Source organism: Parasteatoda tepidariorum, chromosome 1 (assembly GCF_043381705.1).
Source record: "Parasteatoda tepidariorum isolate YZ-2023 chromosome 1, CAS_Ptep_4.0, whole genome shotgun sequence".
NCBI classification, from domain to species: domain Eukaryota; kingdom Metazoa; phylum Arthropoda; class Arachnida; order Araneae; family Theridiidae; genus Parasteatoda; species Parasteatoda tepidariorum.
Window position 1 is genome coordinate 4,641,896 of NC_092204.1, and position 20,995 is coordinate 4,662,890.

At 28.8% G+C, this 20,995-nt stretch overlaps 2 protein-coding genes across 6 annotated transcripts in view; one reads left to right on the forward strand and one right to left on the reverse strand.

The window, feature by feature from the left end:
• Positions 1–1,478: 1,478 nt before the first annotated feature.
• Positions 1,479–16,696, reverse strand: LOC107450412 (ribosomal protein L14). Its single transcript, XM_043051403.2, has 5 exons — positions 16,554–16,696; positions 12,556–12,669; positions 9,444–9,638; positions 5,137–5,190; positions 1,479–1,703 (listed from the first exon to the last, which is right to left on the reverse strand). The coding sequence occupies exons 1-5, from the start codon at positions 16,554–16,556 to the stop codon at positions 1,590–1,592; spliced, it is 480 nt and encodes a 159-aa protein (XP_042907337.1). The 5' UTR covers positions 16,557–16,696; the 3' UTR covers positions 1,479–1,589.
• Positions 16,697–18,175: 1,479 nt separating this feature from the next.
• The window catches only part of LOC107450411 (Inverted repeat-binding protein), a 41,952-nt gene continuing 39,132 nt past the window's right edge, over positions 18,176–20,995 (forward strand). For 3 of the 5 annotated variants that reach the window (XM_071186750.1, XM_071186756.1, XM_071186753.1), the window contains exons 1-2: positions 18,609–18,664; positions 19,107–19,167. In XM_071186750.1, the coding sequence (XP_071042851.1) occupies positions 18,624–18,664; positions 19,107–19,167 (102 nt within the window). In that variant the 5' untranslated portion in view covers positions 18,609–18,623. Of the gene's footprint in view, positions 18,388–18,608; positions 18,665–19,106; positions 19,168–20,995 lie in introns of those variants that run through there. The other 2 variants (XM_043051400.2, XM_071186754.1) reach the window with 2 other exon arrangements.

Sequence of the window (20,995 nt, forward strand, 5' to 3'; positions counted from 1 at the left end):
TGCATGAAACATTAGACGCTTGGTTTCTCCTAATCGATCCTCAGCAGATATCAAATAAACATATTAATATCAACGAATAAATTAATATCAAATCGGATATAACAAATATTTCGGACAATCAGTCTCTACATGTCCTCGGTCATCAACGGTAACAGATAGACTAGCCGCAAACAAGAATTGGAAAAATCCATTAGATTTTATGAAATAGTATAAATCTCACGATAACTGATGCACAATATTCTAAATATATTACACACAAGGAATTTTTATGGTTATCAGAATACAAAAACTTAATCACTCATAACACTATATAAATGGTTTGCAATATTTTACGTTTATGATTGACATTAAATGAACTAGAAATGTTTATCATGTTAACTCATTTTTAATATTAATAGACAAGTAATTCTTGAAAAAGCTATTTCTTAAAAAATTAATTAAAAAAAGAAAATCTGAAGAAAAAAAAAAGAAATTTTAGCTCCAAATTGATTACTAATAATTAGGCTTGCTTCATTATGCATTAGCAATATTTATTAAAATATCCAAGCAAGCAAAAAATTTTATTTCAATAAGTATTTTTCCTTAAGAAACTTACTAAATTTAGAAATTTTTCGAAAATTTTCAAAAACTAGAATTTTTAGCTAACTATGTAGTAGAAACTGGCAAAAACCATAGTCTACTAGTAAATCTAGTAGCGTCAGCAGCTATGTATAACCTTTTTGTTATTTTATCCAGTTTTTGTAACTGTGGCGGGGGAAGAAGAGCATTGCTACACACGGTCACCAGAAGAAAAAAATTAACCGATCGATTCCTGTCCCGTCTTTATACATTAACAAAATGAAAAATAATTTTCTAAGACTTTACATGATCATGATAAAATAATTAGTTTCTGACAAAAAACTCATTTTTTAAAATTATATTAGCTAACATGAAATGATCAAGAGCTTCAGAAGAGTTTGACATCAGAAGGTAGGAAAATGAAAATATCCTGCAGAATGCAGCAGAGTTGCACATGAGAGAGCAAGGATCTTACCAAATCCAGCTCAGTAGATGAACATACGGAACTGCAAGTACTTCTTCAAACGATTAGCGCTATCATATGCGAAAGACCGACAGTACGTCGAAATGCATTGTGGTTGAATAGAACAATGTGGAAAACACGCTTTTGCATAATATATGACAAAAATATACACGGTAAAGAAAAAACTTACTATTTAAAAATGGAAAATCAAGCACTTATTAAAAACACCCCACAAAAAATTACCTTGGCTTTTATAAAACAAAAATAAGCACTTTTCAAAAACGCTATGTATTCATATGTGAGCTACTCAACTTAAAATGCTTACCACTTAAACAATTAATATGGACTCCTCAGACATGAAAAAAACCTTAAGAAAATATGCATCACTTGCGTTCTAAAAAAGAATATTAATTCTTGCCTTTAAATCGAAACATCACCCCCCTCAACAAAACAAGAGTCATGGCCTAATTATTTTATCTCCGCATACATGAAATGCACTATAAATATAGGAGTAAATAAACAAGCTATTTTTTTCTCTTTTTTAATAATGTTTCACAAAGAATATACACTATGCCTTCTTGGCACCTTTCTTTCCTCTGAATCTCTTAGGTCTGGGTTTAGCTGGATTTTTCCTCAGCTTTCCTTTCAACTTCAAGTACTGGCATCTGATAATACGATTCATCTAAGAGAAAGAAAAAAAAAAGCATAAAAATCTGTTATACCTGTCACACAGGGTACATAGCCAAATCTTTCAACAAAAAATATTTTCAGACTTAACTTGATAGCCCAAACTCTTAACTGAAAGTCCATATATATCAAGACGGAAAAGAGTAAAAACTGGTAACAAATAAATTTCATTCTAAATTTTTTTTTTTGAGAATAAAATTCTTTAATTACCAATTGTTTTTAACGGATACAATTTTTATATTGAATTGCTTTTCAGCCGAGTAAAGGTTAATTAAAGTGAATTGTTTATTGTTGAAAATACATTAACTCCTCCCAAATGATATCAAATATTGAAATAGCTTTCCTACCAGTATTTTCTCTTTTCCGTCTTGCTTTCAGGCCTGTTGATCACAATAAAACAGCTAGTTTCTGACAAAGAACTCTTTTTTTTTATTTTTATTTTTTAATAATATCAGCTACTACATATCTGCCAACATTGTTTTGATACATCACGCACAATCGTGTAAATCAAAAACAGAAATCCATATTTGGAAATAATATAAGCGTAGTAATAAATATGAACAAATCTTAAACTATTTTATAACCGTTGTTAAACAGCCAACCCAATTTTGGGTTTACTGCTAAGTTCTTTACAAAAGAAAAATTCTCTGCTACTTTAATAAATCCAGCAACACACTATTTACAATGTTCCTTCTTGACTATTTTATTTTATAACTGTCGAACAGCCTATCCAATTTAGGGTCTACCCATGTTAAACTCTGCAGTCTTATGAACCCAATGCAATTCCTGGATCTATCAAGTATTGGGAGGAATACAAGATAGCCTGACCGAAAGGGGTACTTAAACTATTAAGACTCAACATACTGTGTGTGCTGGCAATAGTACTATCTGTTGAGAAATAAAAAATATAAGAATCTTTGTTTAAAAAAAAGGAGACTTAGCATGTATGCTATTATAAAATGATCAAGAGATTTTTTGGTTCGATTTCAGAGAGTGAAAATGAAACTTGACTATTTTATCAAACATGTAAAATGATTGGCGCTGTCATACGCTACCGACAGACGGTACATCGAAATAGGCTGTGGTCAAATGAATTGTGAAAACGTTGAATAGAACAATGTGAAAAGCGCGCTTTTTCACAATACATGCCAAAAATAGGCATGGTAAAGAGAAGAAAAAATCTTTTCAAAACTGGAAAATTAAGCATTTTTTTTAAAAAAACACTCAATGAAAATAGGCCAATTTAAGCACTTTTTAAAAACATTAAACACCATGTTACAGTTGCAATTAAAATAGGTAAGATATAAAAACTAGTAAGAATGAAGCAGCTAGGAAAATTAGTATTTGCAAGGCATGCATTCAAATCAAGAAACATTTCCTTTTAGGATAGTTAGTACTTTTGTTATCAAAATTGTGATTTTCTTGTTAAACCTGATTTCATGCATATTGAAGCTTTTAACCAGAGAAGTAATTAAAGAGTTTTGCATGTATGTAAATAATTATTTAATATTTGAAATGGAATAAAAGAAATAAGAGTAAATGATTGAAAAGCTATTTAAAGTAATTTGCTATTTAATAAGAACCTTTCCAATTTATTGATGTAGTCTTATTTTAATTTATGCGTGCCTACTAAAATAAAAATATTTTTAACACTTATTAAGCATGTAGTTTGGGTAAGGCAGGGGTCGCCAAACTTTTTTGATCATCGACCCCTACATAATTTTTCGAAATCTCCATCGACCCCCACAAAAGTAATTTTCTGTTAATTAAAATAAAACTATTAGATACTGTGTTTGTACATTTATTTTATGATTTTAAACATTTATTAAAGTAATAGTACATTGTGTAACAATAGTTTTATGAAAAACATATTAATATTGAAATTTAAATACCTTATTATTAAATAATAAGTAATTATGCATAAGTAGATATAATAAGTAAAGTAACTAAAGATTTACTGCTTCTTGATCAATGAGATGGGTGTGCCAGGTGTTCTTTTTTTGCAAAGTTCGCTATATTGGGTTCAAAATTGTTCAATTTTAATTTTTGTCAAAATTGGTCAATTTCGTAATTTTCTTAAAAAAATACAAAGTGTGCTATAATTTTGTCGCGGGCTGTACTAATCCATATTATTAATGCTTACCTTCTTTTTTGTGCATTGATAATTAAAATTGATAACTAAATCAAACAAATGATTCTATCAAAACAATAACTAATTATCCAAAACTATAAAAGTTTTAATAATGACACTGCAAATAATCAACACAGTTTGCAAAGATAGTTGAAATTGCGTATGATATCTGCATTTGTAATGTCAATGCTCGTCACACTTGACATTTGGACAAGCGCACACCTGCATATGACTTATAAACTGCGCTGAGTTCGTACCACTGCGTGGTGGTACGTGAATACTTGTTTCACCCCAATAAATATACGTTTATTAATTTGTTTTATAAAGAAACTGATATTGAGTCAATTATTAAAAAATTCACAAATTTTACATACTTAATTAGGTATGTGGGATTTGCGTAGTGAGAACTGTTTTGTTTTTTCGATCCCCGCTTTTGTTAAATAGACCCCTGGGGGTCTATATAGACCACTTTGGCGACCTCTGGTGTAAGGTAATGAAAAATGATTTTTCACCAAGAGTAAGAGTAATGTAGAATTATTTTATCCTTTAAGGTTTCTGATCTTAATTTATTTGATATATTACTGACAAATTGAATATGTCTTTAAAAATAATTTGCATATATTGCATTGACCTCCCAATAATAATCAGACTTTTTTCAGGGTGTTCAGGGAGGGTAGCTTCTATCTACTCTAGGGCAGTCTCTCAAACTTGAGGCTGCCGGAGAAGTGAGAAATAGGTGGTGGTAATTGGCGAAATTCAATCCTGGTTAGCAGTGCTAAATAATGTCTGATTTAGAAAGTAGTGAGTTTCATATTGTAGCGTACAATTTCTTACCTTTCTAACATTACAAGCAGCTGCCAACATGGATAGGAAAAAATCCAGTAGATCTTTACAAAATATAAATTTTATGATACTGGTTGAATTAAGCACTAAATATCTAACATATAGGGATTTTTATAGTCATAAAAAGAGAAAAACTAATATTTTCCAATATGATTGCCATTAAATATACTTGAAATGTTACCCGTACCTTAACTTTGGATACTAATTAATAGTATTTAATTCATTAGTAAAAAGATTATATCATTAGAAAAGCAAGCATTACTTTATGCAAAATGTTTCATTTTATTAGGGAATTTTTAGGAAACTCAATTTTCTAAAATGTACAAAAACCAGCAGACTGGGAGAAACTGGCAAAATCCAGTAGAGTTGGCAGCTATGATTACATATACAAAACTTTCTGCTTAACTACAAAATTGTCATACGCGCAAATAAAAAAAATTGTCAACCGACATACCTGTTGTCTAGCTTTGTAAACTCTAAACCTATCAAAGTCAGTCATCTCAGTTTTCTGAAAAGAAAATTTTCTAAATTAATTATTTTATCACATGAAATTATAAACTCAACCATAGAAAGAGAGGAAAAAGAAAGTGATCATCTTTATTGCATAGATATTAAAAAATTGTTAACTTATTTTGGAACAAAATTAGGCCAAATTGCTGTACACTTAGCAATTTAAAACATTTAGAATTTAACAACATAAGTGCATTTTATGTTATGTTTTATAAGTGTTTATTAACAAATCAACTTTAGATATTAAGTTTATAATGGAATAAAATACAAGCTACACACATTGGAATAATATTTTGTGCCTTAAAATTTTTAATGAACCTTTTTAAAAACACATTATTATAAATCTCAAATAATGAACTAAGGTATTCTCACAAAAATTAATTTGAGATACTGATTCACATTACAATTGAAACTAATGTTATAAGACAATATCTTTAGAATCTAACTCATCTAAAATACATGAGCACTTTAATACATGTGCGTGAAAGGAATCTTTTGAAAAATGAAGTAAAGGTTTAGCCACATAATATTATTGATAGATAATTATCCTGGAGAAAGAAAAAAAAATCATGAAAATCTCCGTAGAAGAGAAGTTCTTCGTTTTTCTCTATTTTTCATTCTTAAATAAAAATAGAAAGAACATGTCTTTCCTTTCGATGTGCAAAAAAAAAGAACTTTTAAAATATATGAGAAATCTTTTCTTTTTTTACTTCGTAAAGGAAAATTCTTTCTATTTTCTCTTTCAACGTCGCCATGTTTCTGCCACAGGGCATTTTAAAATATTTCTGAATCAGACGAACAATTTACATACCAGTATACTTTTATTTTCATCCAGGTGCATAGCCCAAGCTCTCAACAAAAAATAAGCACCTTTAATGTAATTTTAAGCACTATAAACATTAAGAAAATACAAAATAATTACAAGATGGCAGAGGAAAAGGTCTGACTGAATTCAAATTATATGCATACAAAAGAATATAAACAGGGCACATAGTCAGATTTTTTAACAAAAAATAAATACCTTTTAAGCACACAAAAAACATTTTTAATAACTTTCCAAAAAAAAAAATCATAATTGGGATCAGTGCAGAAATAAAAATAATTTTTTTCTATTTCTTCTTAATTTCATAAACTTCATCATGCTAAACTAAATCATGATAAAATAATTAGTTTTTGATAAAAGTTACAGAAAATTGAGAAAAATCATGCACTTTTCATAGCTTAGAATCACAATCCACACACAATGAGCCTCATCTTTGAAAAGGGAAAATTAAGCACTCTTTAGAAAACCAGAGTAAAAAATAAAGCACCTGTAAGGGCTATACACTCTGTATAATTCAGTACAGCCAGCAACTCAAGATATGAATCAGATTTACAAGCCAAATTCAGAGGATCAGACGGCACTTTCTATATAGGATCATCATGTTCACACAATTCAAGCTTTAAATTAATATGTATATAAGGACAAAAAATATTCTAAGTGACAAAACCGGCTCCTCCAACAATGTTGGATCATATTTTAAACATAACCACCAAGATCAGATGGCACTTTCTACATAGGATCATCAGCTTAGCATAGGATTAAGCTTTAAATTAGGTAGCATACACAAACCCCTCTAATACTAATATATTTCCGAAAGATACTTTTAAAAATAATATATGAGTTATTAAACTAAAGTAACAGAAATGTCAACTAAAAAAAAATTCCTGGATCAAATAAAATAATTTATAATATGAAATTTTTCTTTAATTCTAATATTGTGGGTGACATTACATTTTGCAGGAGTAAAACACACACTTTTTTGCACTTTGAAAATCATTATCGCATTAAAAACATAATAGAAAAATTATAAAATCCGAAACAGCCACTACCGAAATCAAGCAAATTGAACTCACTAATAGTAATAACTGCATCAAAAATTTTCAACGCAAACTCTGGACTTTACATATTTATTTTCTTTTGTATGTATATAACTTAATCTAGTACAGTCAGCAACTTTAGACTTGAATCAGATTTATAAGCCATAATCACAGAATCAGATGGCACTTTCTATATAGGATCATCATGTTCACACAATTCAAGCATTAAATTAATGCCCATACAGGGACAAAAATATTCTAAGTGACAAAACCAGCTACTCTAATTAAGTTGGATCAGATTTCTAAGCATATAATCATGAAGATCAGATGGCACTTTCTATATAGGATCATCATAGATACACTTAAGCTTCAAATTAGGTAGCATAGCTAACAAAGAACATTGAAAACAGAGCCAGCATAACTGATAAATTTAGCCTATAATCACCCCCCAGTTCAACACTTTATATATTTATTTTCTTTTGTGTGATAATTTAATCTAGTACAATCAGCAACTCCAGATTTGAATCAGATCTATAAATCATAATCAGTGTTCAGATGGCACTTTCTATATAGGATCATCATGTTCATACAATTCAAGCTTTAAATATGTACACAGGAATAAGAATTTTCTAAGTGACAAAACCAGCTACCCTAATTAAGTTGGATCAGATTTCTAAACATATAATCATGAAGTCAGATGGCACTTTCTATATAGGATCATCATAGGTACACTTAAGCTTCAAATTAGGTAGCATAACTAACAAAGAACATTGAAAACAGAGCCAGCATAACTGATAAATTTAGCCTATAATCACCCCAGTTCAACACTTTATATATTTATTTTCTTTTGTGTGATAATTTAACCTAGTACAATCAGCAACTCCAGATTTGAATCAGATCTATAAATCATAATCAGTGTTCAGATGGCACTTTCTATATAGGATCATCATGTTCACACAATTCAAGCTTTAAATATGTACACAGGAATAAGAATTTTCTAAGTGACAAAACTGGCTACTCTAATAAAGTTGGATCAGATTTTAAACATATAATCACCAAGATCAGATGGCACTTTCTATATAGGTTCATCATAACTCAACTTGACTTCAAATTAGGTAGCATACAATTAGCAGCAATTGGATCAAATTTTAAACCTATAATCAGCTACTTCTGCATGTTCTATATACAGGGTAAGTAGCCAAATCTTTCAACAAAAAATAAGCAATATATAGAAATAAAATTTTCTTTTAAGTGCTATATACATTAACAAAATGCAAAATAACTTTCAAAGACTCAACATGATCATGGTAAAATAACTAGTTTCTGACAAAGAAATCTTTTCTCAATAGAAAATGCACATAAAGCAATTAACATTTTGAACAATTAACATGGTTTGTCACAAAAATTTTAAAATTAATCTATTATTTTTATTTTTTATTATTTACTTTAACTGAACTTTTAAAATTTTCATTAGAAAATTTTTCTTTCAAAAACTTAATTAAAAAAAAATGGCTATATATATTAAATGGGGGATTGAATTCAATTCCTTGGATTCTTTCTCTAGACCGTTTTGAATCCTCAAGACTGAAGAGTGGTACCCATGCACGAACTGCTTTTAACATGAAAATTTTTTCAATCCTATTAACATTTTATTAACTTGGGTTTGAAAAAAAAAAAAGTTTTTATTGGACTTTTTAAGATATTACATAGCTTAACACTTTTTAGATTTAATTTATCATTAAAATGATTCAAAAGAGAACAATAATTTAATTTAAAAGAGAATAATTTTAACAAATAAATTTATGAATTAAAATAAAAAGTATTAATTTGAATTTTAAAATACCATCTTTTCATGCTATGTATTAATAAAAGACTTAATTCTTTCCTTGAGTAAAAGAAAATCATAATATTGGGATTAGAGAAATATGGTGTTTTCTGTTTTATTATTAAACAATCATTGGTTATAGCTTTATTTTTTGTGTGTCATAAAGCAAGTCTTTCGCAGGCCAACTAATTACAGAAGTATTGTTTATTTAACAATTATCTTAGCAGTTTCAGGAATCATTCTTTAAACTATGTATTTATAGTTAGATTTGAAAATTCCAAAATAAAAGTATTTAAGATAAGTATGAAATCCTTTAAATATATCTTTCCTTTATCTTCTTTATTGATCCATCTAGATTATAATAATAAAAAACCCCATTTGAGCCTGGGCTTCATAGGTTTTTTTAAAGTGGATCTTTTTGAGAAAATCCAACCGGTTTTTTTTTTGGTGGAGTTAGTGGGTGGGATAAAACAAACCCCTGACAAGGTTTGACTGTATAATCACCTCTAATAAATATGGGTACTTAGAAGAATATGGTCTAACAAATAGAGAAAAATAAGACTCACAAGCTTGCGGGCAGCCATCTTTTTAGCTGTTGAAGTTTCTGACCACTTTTTAGAGATTTCTTCTTTCTCCCATGCTTTACGAACAATTTTGCTAGATGTACTGTGGGGAAATCTTAGTCTGAATTTTGTTAGACGAAGTCTCTTAAATTTCACAGCTTGGCGATCTACTCCAGTGCAGGGTCCATCCACAACAGCCTGAAAAAGACATAAGTTTAAACAACTTCATAGTTAGATAACGCACATGCGAATTTCATTGGTGGTGATTCTACAATTACGCATAATATATTGATATTTATTGTAATATAAAACAAAGTAACCGCAGGCACACAAAAACAGCTTTCAGTGGGGGAAAAGAAAATAGGAAGCAGACGACATAATCATGATTCATGCAAGGTAGAAGAAGCTAATCGTTTACTCGTGTGTATGCTCCTCCCAAAGAGAAAAGACGCAACTGCCACTTTAGCCCAAAGATTAGCAATGCCATCGTTACGGGCAAGTCTAAAATCAGCTAGATTTCTACAAATAAACTCGACTATAGCTTTAAAACAAATATAGATGACAGTAGGAAATCTTGATTGCTACTAACAATGTTTGGAGCGAAATTATTAATAGAATTTAATATGATAATTACTTCACAGGAAATTCCATGCGAAACTTAATATTAATCTTTCTATAATGTTTTTAATGTTTAAGTGCAAGTTTACATGCAAATATACATATTTTTGTCAAGAATAATTAAATATATTGAGCTTGTAGATACTTTTTTGGATTGTGTGCAGATACTTTATGCTATTATCTTACTATACATATCTTTGAGCTTAATAACTGTTTTATAACTGAAAGTGGTATTCTTGTACAGGGTTGCCACTCAAATCTGGATAAAAAATTCCCTGTGTTTTCCCTGAACTATTATACACAATATATTAAAAGGAAACAACAATTACTGTGCTCTTTTGTGAGCTATATAGGGCTAACTATATTTATTAGTTTTAATTGGTGGGAAAACAGCTGAACATATTTAAATAATGTTATAGTAAGTGAAATAGTTTAGTATAGCTGAAATATCATGGCTAAATATCCCATAGATTACGCTTTGAGTGGGTACCATTTTTTAAAAGACAAAAATAAGAAACAAAATTCCCTGTATTTTCCCAGTTTGCAAGGAAAAAATCAAAATTCCCTGCATTTTCCAGGTTTTCCCTGTTCTCCATGTAGAGTGGCAACCCTGTTGTATTATAAAGCAAACCTGTAATGTTATCTTAGCGGAAAATGCTTTGGGAAAGGAAAAAAAAGAAGGGGAAAAAAATTCACGAAAAACATTTTGAAAATGGTTAATTAAACCATTTTGAAATTATTATTAAACAAATGTGTTATATTTACTTTTATGATGAGATTTACATAAAATTAGTTCCAGATAATTAAAATTTAAGTTTTGGGATCTTTTAGGAGATTTAAATTGAGTAGATTTAATTGAATAGATTCAAATTTTTATGCAACAATCTACTTATCTTCAAGAAATAGAATAATAACATTAAGAAATAATAGCATAACAATCTAAAGCTATAAAAATGTAAAGTATTTCTGAAAAAACTACTCAATAAACCCCAGATTTTTGATAAAAACCTAGGTTAGCTGGTATTTTTTAAACCCTGTTTATTACAGACCTTCTTAATTTTTATTACAAACATGAATTTTAAAAAATGTTAGCTTTCTATAAATTTACAACTACTTATTACACATTGAATTATACAAATCTATTTAACTCAAGATTTTAGGAAGAGTTCCAAATTGGATTCTAGACCAAATTTTTTTTTCTCTCCCTTGATACATTTTTTCCATAGTGTTTCACTTTGTTCCTATAAGCCAGTGTTTCCCAAATTGTGGTACACGTACCCCCAGGGGTACGGGAACAGTTCAGGGGGGTACGTGTTCCTATGCGAAGTATCTTGCAACAAACGAAAATTTCAAAAACTTAAAATCAAAGCTAGTCATGAAAATAACGATTACGTATTTTTCTATTGGCTACTTTTTGCAGAGTTAACAGTTAATAATTAGTGGTGTCAACAGCCAGTTGTGACTTAACTTTTGTGCAATTTCTTTATAGTAAAAAATACATAGTGGAACCTGTAAAAGTGACCACCTGGGTAAAGTGAGCACCTGAGTAAGGTGACCATTTTCTACAAGTTTTATTTAAAGAGTCCTTTTTAAAGAGTCTTCATAAAGTGACCACCCCTATATATTGACCATTTGACTTGGTCCCGAGGGTGGTCAATTTAAACAGGTTCCACTGTAATTTCTTTTATTAGCGTTACGAAAAATTCAGAAAGGGTACACAGAAGTCATAAGTTTGGGAAACACTACTATAAGCAGATGAACTGAATTTCTTGAATTCTGTCGGTCTTTAGAAAAAATATATACTTTTAATTACTAGAATTCCTTCAAAAATACTTTTTCATTAAAAAAAAAAACATACTTTTTCTAAAAAAAATTTTGTTTTATCAATAATCGACTAAGCAAATATTGTGAAAGTGATTACTTCAACTCGAAATTCACATATCGTAATATTGCATATATATATAAAATCGGTTTTTTAAAATCATGCAAAATTTCACACAATAACCATTTTAAAAGGTGATTGAGGAACAAAATAGACTTACAATATAATGTGTGCAAATTGGGCACTTAAAATTGAATTGCAGAAAAAAAATGCATTGTGTTTAAAAGCTCCCCTGGGCAGAAGGTTGTCAACCCAATTTATGCTAAAAAACATAATTAAGAGTACAGAAAAGTTTCTCAAGTCTCTTTTTCCAGAATTTTTTTTTTATTTTTTCCCCAGCCAAAAATAGTCACCAAGTCGAAAAAAGTTGAATATAAGTTTCATGTGACAACCTTGAATCAATAACAATTATGGTAGGACACAATCTCACATCATACTGTGCCATTAGTCCTAGTTGCATTCTACATATACAACTATTAACTTTGCAATACTAAAAACAGCACAGAAGGAAATTTTAACAATTATTTTTCGATTTCAAGTTTCTTTTAAAGACTGACACAGAAGACAAAACATATAACAACTTCATAAAGACATAAAAAAAAAAATTAAACTTACTCTGTTCTGATCAACTACATCAACAATAGTGCACAGTTTTCCAGCATCCTTACCAAAGGAAATATATGCCACTCGTCCAATTTGCACATAATGGCGAAAGGTTTCTTGCGAGCTCTTAAAATGGAAAACATGATTAAAATAAACTCATAATTAAAATAAAAACATTGATGCGACATTATCCTTACGTAACAAAAACTTATATACAAGACAACACTATTATAATATTTTAGGCATACTTTGCTTTTAATATTAAATTATTCTTCTAAAAGCTGAAGTTCAATCTAATTTCAGCTACAAAAAGTTTAATAATGTAATCTTAGGCATCTAAATCAATTGCTAACATGAAACAATAGAATAAAACAGTGAAACTATTTAAATTATGTTTTGAATCTATAGTAGAACAATCAGCAATAATATATTCATCTCAGATTAATAAGGAATTTTTTTTTAATTTTACTTTAAATGTTTAACTATATTGGCACTTAAAGACTTAAAATAGTGAAGGACCTGTCACACAGAATAACAATTTGATTACAAACAGTTCCAAAAAGTTTTGCATTTTTTAACCCAATAATTTTCAAATTTATATCTTCAGTAAAAAAAAAGAAGAAAATTCAGATCAAGAGATAACAGCTAACATACCTAAATGAAATAAAAGTAATACAGTGCATTCCCAATTATCCGGGTTAATCATCGGGACAGGTCGCACGGACAATCGAAAAACACAGATAATCTGAAAGCTCATTTTATTAAAGAAAAAACCAATATCAATACAAAAAAATGAAAATTACTGACATTTGCATGCTGCATAACATCAAACTAGAAATTTTCCTTTTAAAAAAATGTGTAATGCGCCATATATTGTCGCATATTTTACGAACTGCATTTATGTCACCGTAATGAAATACTACTCCCATATAAACTAATAAAGTTTCCACAGAGCAGCAAAATGAGATATTGTATTTCCATCATTTACTACATCTTCTGCATCAGTTACTATCATCATTATTTGATTTAACAACATAACAATGTCCTCATCTGTCAAATACTGGAAGCCAGGCTCAAATGCATCACTTTGAAATCTATCTTCTAAATTTTCTTCATCAAGAATTTCGAAACCTTCGATTTCTTTTGCTTGTTCAAGAATACTATCATTATATTATTCTTGAATATCTGAAGATTGTTCAACAAGGGGTACCATCTTTCTCCATGATCGTGATGACGTTGACGATTTTACCTTTGACCATGCTGCTGATATTCCGTATACAGCAATTCAATAACGAATATTGTTGAAATTGGGTAGTGTTATAAGTTCCTGAATCAAATTTTTTTAATCTTGAAAATGTTTCTCTTAAAATTTTTTGTTGACTCCGGAATGAGCACGGATAATCCACAAACCGGATAATCTGCGAAAGGATAATCGAGAGTGTACTGTATTTGGTTTTGCTGAAAACTAGAAGATGAAAGTCAGAAAAGCTGAGAACTTACCAAAGCAATATCCTAAATAAATAATGCTCAATAAATAAATGTGTTTGTGTATCATATTATTGAATAATCATTTAACTTAATTTATAATCATTCATCTCATAGTCTATACAAAAGGCATAGACAGATGCCACTTTTAAAGCAAAAGAGATAGATGAATTTTTATAACTCAAAAATAAGTATTTATTGAATTATTTTTTATACTTTCAGCGAAGATCAAGTTTTTTTTTTTTTTTTTTTTTTAAAAGTTTGAATTTGTCAAAAAATGATTTTTTATACTAAGTTATATGACAAAACCCGCATTTCTTTTGAAAAAATTTCATATTTTTGATAAAACTGGAAACAATTATCTAACAAAAAATAACTAAAAAAAATTTAAAAATAACTGGCGATATTTCACACAAATATAGCCAAATAAGGCATAACACTGAAAACCTTAATTATTTAGGCCATAAAACTGATTTTCGTATATTTGTTTCAAGCTCACCGCCAGTTAGAATTTATAAATAACAAAATAATTTTTCGAATGGTGAATTTGATTTATGCAGATATATAAAAAAAGAGCAAGCCTGTTTACACACATAGACTCAAATGCGGAGAGATATACTGGAAGTTTTCTAAATTTCTCCAAGTTTTAGGAAGCTTGTTATGGATTACATTCAGTCAACCATCTATATATATAAATGCTTTAGTTAGTGTTCTCTTCTCCCTAAATATTTCCGACTCTTTTAAGAAATATTTATTTTGATAGTATTCTTAACTGGTTAAATTTTAACAAGTTTCGTTTTTATCAGATAGGGGCATATATATGAATTAATATCTTTATCTATAAAAATACCTTCTATAAATAAATGCACCATTATCATTCATTCATTGCCACATTAATTTTCAGTTTTAAATTATAGAAAAGAAGCTTTCAAATTGTAATTGTTAATGTAAATTAGATTACACTTTAGTAAAAAAAAACTTGTGCACAGTAATTTTTCATAATTATTTTTTAATTAATTTTATAAACTACAAAACTTAATCTTATTTTGATAATTAGTATTACTTTTAGATATACACGCATACAATAGTATAAGACGGTGATTTACAAATTGTTGAGGATTCAGTTATTTCCTAACATTACACATTTGATTAATTCTTCAATTACTAGCATTAGTTCACTCTTTAATTCTTTCACAAATTTTCAATGGTTAATAGAATACTTTTTATTGATCCACTCATGTTCAAATAAATTTTTTTCAATTCTTAGTGAATGACACTTGGTTTTTTCAAATATGAATTCATTAATTAAATAAGGATAGACAAAATACAAAATTAGATTTTCTAAATTGATTGAAGTTAGTCATTATTTCAAATTTTACTATAAGCAATTCAATTTAAATACATCATTCAATTCCTACTATTAAGAAACTTAATTCATCCACTCAATTTCAAATCATAAATTGAATATATATAGCTTTATATGGAAGAAATAAATTGTAATTATTTAATTAAAACTAAATAAAAAATTTCTTAGTTAACCTAAGTATGTTTAGACTTAAATTTTTTTATATTATTTGCTACAGTGCTAAACCTTTTTCTCTAAAGAAGCACCATTCTATTCTTAAGGAGAAATCAGCTTCAATTTAACTTTAATCATTGCAAAACGTAATATTAAATTAATTATCATTATATATATTAAGATATTATAATTATTTTATAAGCTGAAAGATAAAATTAATATTCTACATGTTACTCTTACTTGCTCAAAATCTAGGATTCCAACCCCATTGATTTTAACGAACTATTTTATAAGATTCTTCATCTAGTTTTGGAAGGAATTGTAATAGGCTTATAGGTAGACTTATGTTAATGTTTTAGTCTGACAAATTCAGATTCACAAAAAATTATGTTCATTAATTTTTTAAGCTATCTAAATAACTTTGTTTTTATAACACAACATGCATCTATATTTGTAAGCACAATTTCATCATGAACACATTGCAAAAATACTACCTTTAATAATGAGTTTTACAGCAAAAATTGCATGAGTACACAAGTTTATTAAGAAAACAATTCATCGCTTTTTACATATTCTTGACATAACTTTTTAGAAGATACACTTCATAAATATGATAGACGAAATGAAATAAAATTTTGAAAGCGTTCTTACAGCAATAGATAGATCAGTCTCACAAAGTTTCGTTAAAATCCACTGACCCAGTATGACAATCCCTGGATGTTTTGAAAGTTTTAATGATTTAAGCAGAGAATAGATTACAAATAATTGAACATGTTTCAGATAAATATATTTACCTCAGAAATAAACAAGAGGAGGAAAATATAATATAAGCATTTGAAAACGCTAAAACTTTACAATATTAGCCACGTGTAATATCTTTTTATAATAGGTAAGAACATCATTTAAATGTATACAGTACAAACTCTCTAAGTTGTAAGAAAAAAAATTTAAAATCATTAATTATTACTAATAATCAAATATTAAGGAAAATTATTAAATTTCTTACCATTTTTCACATATAACCTACACACGCCGCAAATATCACCAATAGAATTTAATAGGATGTCGCTTCGCTTCGCTTCTTTCCTAATTCATGGAGTTACAGCTTACATAGACTTAAAAATAAAGAAAGAATTGGAGCATTCATCCTAAACAAACATTCAATGTCAGAAAATTGGGTGGTGAAAGTCGTAGACTGGATGTGTTGGGACAGTCGGGCAGGTGCCTCTATCGAAAAGGAATTCAAAAAAAAGGGAAATACATTTTTTAAAAATTAGTATAATTTAAAATCTATTCTTTCTTACTTATTATTTATTTTAAAAATTCAAAAAATTTTAAATGTAGCCTGTTAAAGAAATTTTTTGATTTGTAGTCATAAGTTTAGATCTATCTTCTTTTGAAATAGAAAGAAAAGATACGATTCTTTCTGAGAGTTTTTTCTTCCCTCAGAAGAATAATAACGCTAAGCAGAAAGGGGTTAAAGAGGTAAAAGTCATGAAGTCATTGATTTAGTTTGACCACTAAAAAGGAATACCATGTATTATTTAAAAAATATTAGATTCCAGATATAACGGCAAAAATTTGCTTGAGGAAAATGCATTTTTCTGTTATTAAAATTAACAAAGTTATACGAAAGAGGACAAATAGGAAGACATTTTCATTTATGTCTGATAATAAATGCAACAAGTGAACATCATTTCACTTTATTTTGCTATGGACAACAACCAGCAAAATTATCTGCGTATATAAAAATGAAAACATCTCCAGCTATTATCAGCTATATTGACTTATACTTCAAATGAATGTATACTGTGTAAAAAATAAAACAGTGTGTGTGTACGATCAGACCACTTTTGAAAACTGCAGAAACTAGAAAATGTGTGAAGGAGTACCCAGCCAATAAGATCACCTCCGTACTAATAGGATGGTAATTGAATGTAGAAGGTGAGTTTACGTGATGTTGCAGAATGAAGATATTAAAGTTCTACCCGAAGTTAACCAGCTGAATAAAGATGGTTCGCAGTATTCCGACATGACTGAAAATTGTAGAACTGGAATAGTGGGGGATTGATCTCCGGGCCTTTCACATATTCACGCCATTGTGGGACAATGTTTTAAAATATATGAATGTACTGTTTTAAGACATGTACGAATCCTAGAGAAGGGTCAAGACATGGAATCAATGCTCTTCCCAGATGGCGTACTGGAGAGCTGTGTTCGCCAAGACTAAACGCATGCTATGAGATTGTTCTCGTAGAGAGAGATTGTTGTTGGCGACGGTCTGGGGAACATCCCGGAGGATGATCCGAAAACATGCCATCACAATTTTGATCCTCCGCAGAGGGGATGACACTCCTGCTTCGGTAGCTCGACGACTTGCACGCGAAGTCGAGCACTTTACGGTAGAACAGTTTAACGAGGACCAATACCGCACACCCTCGGTCCCTACGCAGGCTGATCCAAGTGGTCACGCACCCGCATTTTGATCGTAGCCAGTGATGCTTGACTTCGGTGATCTGCTGGGAACCGTGTCTTAACGATTAATCCACTGCGGGACCGTAATAGATAGATTGGTATTTGTATTTATATCAAGGAAAGCTATAAGCTAATACACTAAAAATATCAAGTTCCATATTATGAGTGTTTTACCAACTTTTGCTTTGGAATTGAAATTTAGCCTGCTTGTTTTAAATTTTATATACATATTTTTTATGTTCTTTTAGTATTAAATCGCAGTAATTGTGTTTTTACAATACTGAACGTCTATCAATTTATGAATTTACAAATGAAACTGTATCTTTCCTTACATATTTTGTGAACAATTTATTTCCTGGCTCAAAGTTTGTATAACAATTAACTCGGGAAATTTTTATTAGTTAGGAATAGCATGAAAAAATAAATTTCTACATAAAATGCGATAAAAAAACTTTTTTTAAATTCGTAGTATGAGATAAAAAAAATAATCTTAAGCGATTAAAAAAATTCAAAATTGTGATTTTTATGTATATATAGTATCTGTGTATGATAAGCTACATAATGATAAGCTCTTCTCTCTCTTACATCGGAGTGGGAAAAAATGCTTATGATTTTTCTATTCCTATTTAAGAATAATGAAAAGTAAAGAATGGTGAAGTGAAAAATTTGGTTTCCTTTTTTGTATAAATTTTTGTTCTATTTTTTCATGCAGTTATTACTACTGTTTTTATTTATATATTTATTTTTTTACCAATGTTTTTATTTATATACTAATTTTTTTAAGGTAACGCTTCTGTTACTTTAAATTACTAATATGTATATTTGTTATTTTTAAGTATCTCATAGAAAGATATTAATATTAGAGAGGTATGTTGCAGAGAGCCCGAAAAAATTCAGCCTAAGGGAACCAAATTTTGATCCTCTTGCCTCTCCTCTTGCTGTCTTATTATGATATGTATATTGATATAAATGTTTTCAGAAAATCTGATTACATTATTTTTTAATTAAGATCCTCATTTATGTCAATTATTTAACTTTAACATTACAGAATTACTAATTAATGAGATTAATTACTTAATTTTAGAATGAACCCAACTTGGGAAGATCCCATTCCTGATGAAGATGAGGATGAAAGCTCTTATGAAGTAAAATCAATTTATTATTTTTTTTAGTTTAATTCTTACTGATTTTTTTTTTAAGTGTCTTATTAATTCTTATTTATCCTATTTCATTTTTTGTTTCAAACAAATTATATTTATTTTTAAATGTTCTAAGAAACAGATCTTGAAATTAGTATTCTCCTATTGTACTGTACATCGGAATGTATGATTGATAGTGCAACAAAAGGGGAAAAAAAGGACAACCCTGAATAACTTTTGATTTAATGATTGGATCTTCACCGTTTAGGACTCAATCGATATGATTAGAGAGGGTGATTGTATGCTAATTACTTAGTGCAGTGATTGGTGATTAATTAGTGATATGCTAATTAGTTAGTGCATACAATCTCTTAAGTTATGAAATTAGACACGAAAGCATACTTTCTCTGAATAAACATCAGTCAATTTTTTCTTCCTTCAGCGGATTCAGATTTCTGATCCCCAAAATATAGGGGGTAGTCGTAATCGGGGAAATATGGTCCCCATAGTTTGGTCAGAAGAATGATCCAAAGTTTGGACCCCATAATATAAATTTTATTTTTTGTGTATTTCGTCATATCTCGAATTTTTTAAGCGATTTAAAAAATTTTTGCTTTCAATTTGAAATTCGTTTATCCAAAGTTAATTTGGTGAAAAAAATTTATTTTAGTAAAGATTTATTATTTTATTCAATGACGGATGAGAAAAATTTTGAATTGTTAGGTATAAATTTTTTTTAGTCATTTTAAAGTATGTAATTTTACATAGAATACAAAATTTAAGCAAAATTGGTTCAATATTTCGTGAGAAATCGAATTTTTAGAAAGGCGTATATATAAAATTCGATTTCAGAAGAACTATTCAACCAATTTCGCTGAAATTTTATATTTAGTCGTGCAAAATAACATAATTTAAAACAATGTAAAAAAATTGTTAACAAAGCTGGCCTTGAAATGCATAAATTTTTAGTATTGAAAAATTTTATTTTCTAGACCATTTATCAAAAAAAGAAAAAAATGACAGTTAAATATGAAGCATTTATGTATATTAATTTATATAATATGAAACATATATATATATATGTTTGTATACATAAGTACATAATGTAGTTGCCTAGTGGAAGGATAAAAACAGGTCTTAGGCAAGGAAGGAGGGTATAAAATATATTTATTAATTATTAGAGACAGAGAAAGTTTATCAAAATGCTCATGAAACCATTGTGCTTCTCGATATATGCTAGGGAAAATCTTGCAAAGTAAATCCGTAAAATGCGTCGTTTTAGGGAATAGGGGAAATCTTGGTAATTGTAATTTGTTTATTACAGTAGAGAATCAATTATCCGTGATGCTCGGGACCATCGCTATCCCGGATGTCTGAATTTCCCGGTTTTCAGGATCGACCAAAAAGTGTCGTTAATCGATGTTTTATCGAACCCGAATTACAAGGAAAAAGTGTAATGCATAAAGTAAGAGAAAAAAGAAAGGTATTCTTAACTTTAAAAAAAAAAAAAAATAGTAGAAAAATAACATTTAATAGAATAAAAAAATTTGCAAATTTAGACAAGAAAAATAAGATTAAAAAATACCAAAATTATTGTATTAATTTTTTAAAAATAATTACAATTCCTAAATTAACTAATATAAACAAAACCAATGGTTAAATAACGCAATATATTTCATACCTAATTATACGGGGGAAATGATAAAATAAAATGAAAACTTATTAATCTAAATAAAAACACTTGAAAATTATCGAACCGAAACGATAGTTAAAAAAGGCACTAGCATAAATATTAAAACCCGGAACAAGGCAAGATCAACGGAATTCAAAAAAA

Bases quoted from the DNA above. Each gene is read 5' to 3' on its own strand.
- LOC107450412 (XM_043051403.2), bottom strand. The intron at 9,639-12,555 runs GTAAGTTTAATT...TGTCTTTTTCAG, and splicing joins ATGTAGTTGATCAGAACAGA to GCTGTTGTGGATGGACCCTG. The intron at 5,191-9,443 runs GTGAGTCTTATT...TTTTCTTTTCAG, and splicing joins AGATGGCTGCCCGCAAGCTT to AAAACTGAGATGACTGACTT.